General features: G+C 43.6%; 1 protein-coding gene across 1 annotated transcript; it reads left to right on the forward strand.

Moving 5' to 3' along the window:
- The first annotated feature begins 3621 nt into the window (after positions 1–3621).
- Positions 3622–5850, forward strand: LOC131220065 (uncharacterized). Its single transcript, XM_058215037.1, has one exon. The coding sequence runs from the start codon at positions 3622–3624 to the stop codon at positions 5848–5850; it is 2229 nt and encodes a 742-aa protein (XP_058071020.1).
- Positions 5851–6507: the final 657 nt, after the last annotated feature.

The following is a 6507-nucleotide window of genomic DNA, read 5'->3' on the forward strand; positions in this document are numbered from 1 at the left end:
ATTATCGTTTTGACAAACTCCCCCAGTACTACCTGATGGGCCTAGGTTTCCCCTTGAGGACCCGTCTACATTCAATTTCACCTAGCCCACCATAGGCGTTTTACATTTGGTAATACATATGGACATTTTGCTACCTTGATTTGAGAAGATGTCCAAGTCTCAAAGGGCCTCGTGGCTTCTAAGATTTCTTCTTGGCTGGAGTGGGAACGAGGAGACGATGATTGAGAACCACCTATGTATTTTGGCTATAGATTGGACCATTGCAACGCTTAGAGGATTCCAATGCTGGAGTTATCATTGGCCAAGATCCACCTTTGCAATGCTTGACCCGTTGCCGATTGGACATCTAGGAAGGAAACTGAGAGGACAGTGGAGAAATGCTATCAAGGACTGGTTGCCAAATCACCTTTCTCAAATAGGTGATAGAGAGATTCCTCTTGGCAGCTATCAACCACATCACAACAGATACAATACGAGGCGAGTATTGCTCATTTTTTTACACTAATATCTACAGGGATCGCTTCATTTAGGAGTTTCCAAACAAAAATGGAGATCTTGGGTGGAAATCTGTGTGCGAAACCCACTTAGACCATTGCCTTCTTTGCCCTGCTGAGTGAACCTTCTTTCATGCCGACTTGACCGTGAATTTGCCTAACGATTCCCCTGTTCAGATGAAGTAGTCCTCGCCTCTCTGGGTTGTAATTCCCTCATCCTTGATGTGTTGTAGGATGCTGGGAGGGATGAGGGGAGTTATTGCGGCTCTCACTAGGATGTCATTGGGTCCTAGCACTTCGTTGATCTTCATCTTGTGAAAGTTTTGGGAGATCTAACCTGGGAGCCATTCTTGAAGAGGGTCTAGTCCCGTCCAGTTGGTTGTCCAGAGGTTGCTAGTGCCTTCTCCCAATAGCAGACGTGAGTTGGCTCCCACCAGATAGGACAGTTTTAAGATTTCTTTCCAGCATCGAGAAGCAGAAGATCGGATGGGGGGGTTACCCATGGTTTGAGCATCCATCCTATATATATTTAGATCTCATGAATGTAGCCCACAGACTGTTCTTGTGGTCATAGCAGGACGTCCAGGCCATTTTCATTCTCAACACTTTCATAACATCCTTTAGAGATTTAACTCCCAGTTCGCCTTCTTCTTTTGGAGCTGCAATTCTTTTCCTGCTAGTCCAGTGCAGATTTTTCTTGCCTTCTGTCCATTCCAAAAAATAATAATAATAATAATCTACCATTACTTTTTTAATTGCATCTAAAGTCCCTTTCAGCACCTCTATTGCTGCTAACGTATGAATCAGTATGTTGCTTATAACATTTTAATGAGAACAGCTCTTCCGGTTTGGTTAAGGAAGCGGTCTTTCCACCCTGAGATTTTAATAAGGATTTTGTCTAGCATGGGCTAGAAGTGGCTTTCTTGGATCTTCCACTTACCGGGGGACTCCTAGATAAGCTAAGTTCCATGATGCTCTAGCTATCCCCATCAGTCTCTCTATATCCCGGATGCGACCTTCAGTCATCTTGGGGGATATCAGAAGGTTGCTTTTGGCTTTGTTTAACTTCAAGCCAAATGAAGTTAGAAATTTACTGAGAATTTCAATACCACCTTCAGTGGATCGTTGGTGAATAAGATGGTATGGTATCATCCGCGAACAGGATGTGGATTATGAACTTGCTGCTGGTAGAAGTCTTGTAAGTCGTGCACAGGCCCCTTTCTACGTAAATTTTGAAACCGCTGAGGGCCTCTGTCAGCAGGATGAACAGACCTGCGAACAATGTAAATCAATGGGTTAGATTCTCTACGTGTCCCAAAGCAGTTAGAAGCATTATAACTTATACAGTCAGAGAGCACTGAAGCATCTCTCCATACATATGGGAATTATCAAGTATATATGTTTTCACCACATAGTGGTGCAAATTAGTGTTGTGTGCCCTACATTGATGTTTTGATGATCATCCACTCCTGAACATCTTACACAACCTCCCTCGTTTATCGGCGGGCACAAAAATCAAGCTAATCCATTAACTCTGGTTGGCCACACGATCAATGACATTTGAGATGGAATGCCCACCTTTGATTCATGTAGAGGGTCCACCGTGTTGTTTATGTGCCATCATATCCATTCATATGAAACATTTATCCCATTCGATGGCACGGTAAACAATCATACCATTCGGAAACTTCGGTGTACATATGCATAACAACTTGAGTGTACATATGCACAACTGTTTCAAGGGTCAACACATCTTCCAAGGTTCAATTCATGAAAACTATGGTATTACCTTCACAAAGCTACAGAAACACCGGAACCTTATGCTCATGATCAATGTTTAAAATATTTCTAGACGTTATATAGAATCAAGGCATCGTGCATTTCTGCCGTCTGTTTGTATCTCAACATAGACTACTTGAAGTTCTTTGGATTTTTATTATTATTATTTTTTTTTTTCAAAATTAACATTTCATTGATAAAGATCTTGTACAAAAGGAGGGGAGACAGACAAAATAACCCTGAGACCCCAAGAGAAACATTGTACATTGGGGAAGGCCTCACTGAGCGGCCCTCCTATCATATCGAGAAGCAAAGGAAAAACAAAAGGCCAATGACGTGCGCACCACACCAATCCCAGTCCCATCAAGGATGAGCTCCCTGCCGGAAAGATACAGGAGATCAGAAGGCACATGGAAAAGTTTATTCTGCTGATTGATACCACCCCTACGAGCAAGACTGTAGGCCACCCTGTTGGCCTCACAAGAGATGTACCTTATGGAGATGTTACCCACAGAACTAATATGGTCAAATTGGTTTTTCCAGTAAATCACATACTAAGGGGGGGTGCTAGCTTTGGAGAAAATATTCGCCACAGATGGGGAGTCGCTCTCCACCTCAATAGTGGAGAACCCCAGCTCTATGCAGATGGTGAGACCATGGACAACAGCTTTCATTTTTGCCTCGAAGCTAAATCCGACGCCATACCCTTTAGATAAGGCAAACTGAAAAGTTCCTTTGTCATCCCTACAAACTCCCCCACTGCCAGATGGCCCAGGGTTTCCTGGAAGAGCCATTAACATTGAGCTTCATGGCGCCCCTGTTGAGTTTCTCCCATCTGACATAAGACACCGAAGCGTGGGGCGGCTGGAGGTGCGAGAAGATCCTCCGCCACTTTCCTATCTGCCTGGTTTTTGGTTGGGCGAAGTTTTTTGAATTTTAATATGCTTTTCTATATTGTTAAAATCGAGATAACAGCCACGGCCCTGTTAGATACTTAGACCAGTCACATAAAAACACGCTCACATAAAATAATAATGAAGCTCTACCTTGGCCTAGCCATAGCCTAAAAATCACATTCATTCACTGAATGCTGACTGCTCGAGACTTTCCTTTCATCAGTTCTTATCTCAAAACTCCGATCATGGTAATGAGTGTGGGCTTTCTAGACCTGAGGTATAGGCCTTTTTTCTTTCTTTTTTTCTACCCTTCTGTTCTTCTTATTTTCTCGTTCTTTCCTTGCATTGTCTTCTGATTCTTTATATTCTTGAGTTTTTTTTTAACCTTTAATTGGTAATAAGAGAATTTCTTTTCTTGCCTGCCAAAGAAAGAAAGAGAACCAATTGGAGAAATGGCGTTGGGCAATGCCACCCACGTTATAACAGATGGGGTGTGCAACCCTGAGAGCCGGCTACTACGCATTGAAGTCTTGGTGATCTTGACCACAGTCCTTCTGCTGTTTCTTTTCTTCTTTGGCTCAACCCGGCGACGATGGAATTCCGCATTCATGAGGTCATGCATATGGACGGCCTACACTTTATCCCAAAACTTAATACCCTACACGATGGGACTGATGCAATCGGCTCCCTTCCACAATCAGATGTTTGGCATATGGGCACTGTTCTTCCTCTATGCTTTCGGAAGTGTTAACTCCATCTCCGCATACAGTCTTGAAGGCAATCTAGAAGGGAAAACGTATGCATTTCAAGTACTTGTTCAGGTGGTTTACGCTGTCCAACTGTTGGCCGTGAATCACCCTTTTTGGCTGACTAATGTGCAGATTTGGGTGCTTTTTAGTGCCAGTTTCATAAAGATATTTCAAAGATTGGGAGCCTTCCAATCGGCGAGCAGATCATCTGGGCTAGTGAGAAACACTAGAGTAGTCGCGGACTTCATGACCTATGAACATGAACTGAGTGGCCCAGGCGAAACAGATCCAACCGTCATGAGAGGGTACAAATATTTGGTAGACGGAGAAAGAAAGGCACCAGCAGAAGCCAACCCAACATCCTACGTACAGAAGTTGAAGATAACAGACGAAGTTATTACTGTTGAGAAGATTTGGGAATGCAAAGGAAGACTCCTAACCTCTGTTGGAGACCCGGATGGAAAGTTGAAGGACATCTGCCTCTCATTTGCCTGGTTCAAGATGCTCAAGCGGAGATTCACGGGGTATCAACTGCCTGAATGCCACCTTCCGAAAACCTGGGATCTCATCGACCGTGGGTTCCTTTCCAACACTATCACTTATGAAAGAGCTTTCAGAGTAACTGAGGTAGAGCTCCAATTCCTCTACGATGCCTTCTTCACAAAGTATGAAGCAGTTTTTGAAGACATATACACAATGACCAAGATTGTGACCGACATCGTGATCCTTTTGTGGATCCTAGGTAATGCTGTAATAGCAATTCTAGCGCTTAACCATGCCACAAAGAACATGATCAACATCGATGTCCTGATTACCAATGCAGTTTTAATCGTCATCTTCGCTTTGGAACTTTTGGAATTTGGTGCTATTATGATTTCAGATTGGATGAAGGTATTCTTGATATGCAGATACGTCCAGAAACCCTCAAGGCTCCGTGAGAAGGCGGTCCAGTTTGTTTTCTGGCTGCATCTCTCCAAACCATGGCAGCGGAAAATTGGACAGTACTCGCTTCTTGAATCTTTCAACCACTACCCTCCGAATCTACTATGCTTGATGACCATTGGTTTTGTAGATAAGACTAGAAAAGGGCAGAAAGCCAGCAGATCCGTAAACTTGCCTGAAGAAGTGAAGAGTGCAGTAATTCGTTCCTTAGAAACCAACGGCCGCCAACTCTCAAATGGGCAATCTTCCTTAAAAAGAAACCAAATGGAGGATGACCTCTCTTGGGCATGCAACCTAGAGACGCACACTCACAGTATTTTAGTTTGGCACATTGCCACCAGTTTCTGTGAGATCGCACCATCCCAACCGCATACCGGAGTACAATCTCCCGAACGCCAAATAGAAGAACAGCCAGCCGAATGCCATACAGAAGAACAGCCAGCCGAACGTCAAAGAGAAGAAGAACAGCCAGCCGAACGCCAAAGAGAAGAAGAACAGCCAGCCGACCGCCAAAGAGAAGAAGAGCACCACCGCCTTGTCGCCACCAGCTTATCTAGATATTGTGCTTACCTGGTCGCCTTTGTCCCGGTATTATTGCCTGATCATGCTTATACTACTGAATTGATTTTTGACAAGGTTATAAGGGAAGCAAGGGAGATTCTTGAAGAATGCCGGCCCAAAAGTAGATTATATGAAAACATGATGAAGATCGATGGGGGGAATTCTGGTGGAACTATAATAGGAGACGGCGTTAAACTGGGGAAGCAACTGTTAGAGATACAAGACCAAGGGCGGAGATGGAAGGTGTTGGCAGATTATTGGGCAGAGATGATGTTGTTCATTGCACCCTCAGACAATGCAACCGCACATGCAGAGAACCTCGCAAACGGTGGTGAATTCATTACTCATTTATGGGCTTTTCTTACTCATGCAGGCATTCTCGATAGAAACACACCACCAGCCCGCCGCCGCCGCCGCCCCCCAGCCTGAATAAGAGAGACCAAATTCATCTCCTTGGCTTCTGTCTAAAAGATCCCCAATTAAGACTATTTATTTTATCAATGGTCGTTTGGATCGTGTATGTCGTTTTGCTTATGCTACTTATGACTCAGTGACTTAACCTTGTTTCTAATTATTCAGTAGATAAGTGTGATGCAGAAAAGTTTGTTTGGCTTTCATCATCGTATCAGTAATTTTTATGTCTCTTCCATTTATCTCTATTTTTCGTCTCTCCCTTGATTTTTCCCTAATGTCTTCCGTTAATTTCTAGAAGTAAGCATTCTTTTAAACCCTTTCTAAAAGCCCATCCTACCTTTCCATTGTTCGACATTTAACCTCCAGTACTTGGTACATACTTATATTAAAAACTGTATTTTTAAAAAGACACTAAAACCCATACTCTGTTTGTTTCTTTTTCTTTTGTCATCTCTCCCATCAGAAAAGCCCACAACTGCACGCATGCCTATGAACAGTGGGTCCACCTTGATGTTACTGAGAAATCCACGGACGCGGGCTGCGTCCTACCCCCGGGCTCTGTGGGGCCCACGATGCCGTAAATGTTTTATCCATGCCATTCATCGCTTTTCTCAGATGATTTTAAGTCATAAAGCTAAAACTGAAGCAGGTCCAAGGCTTAAGTGGACCACA

This window comes from Magnolia sinica, chromosome 12, assembly GCF_029962835.1.
Source record: "Magnolia sinica isolate HGM2019 chromosome 12, MsV1, whole genome shotgun sequence".
NCBI classification, from domain to species: domain Eukaryota; kingdom Viridiplantae; phylum Streptophyta; class Magnoliopsida; order Magnoliales; family Magnoliaceae; genus Magnolia; species Magnolia sinica.

Excerpts from the sequence above, each read along its gene's own strand:
- LOC131220065 (XM_058215037.1), top strand. The coding sequence starts at position 3,622 with ATGGCGTTGGGCAATGCCACCCACGTTATAACAGATGGGGTGTGCAAC.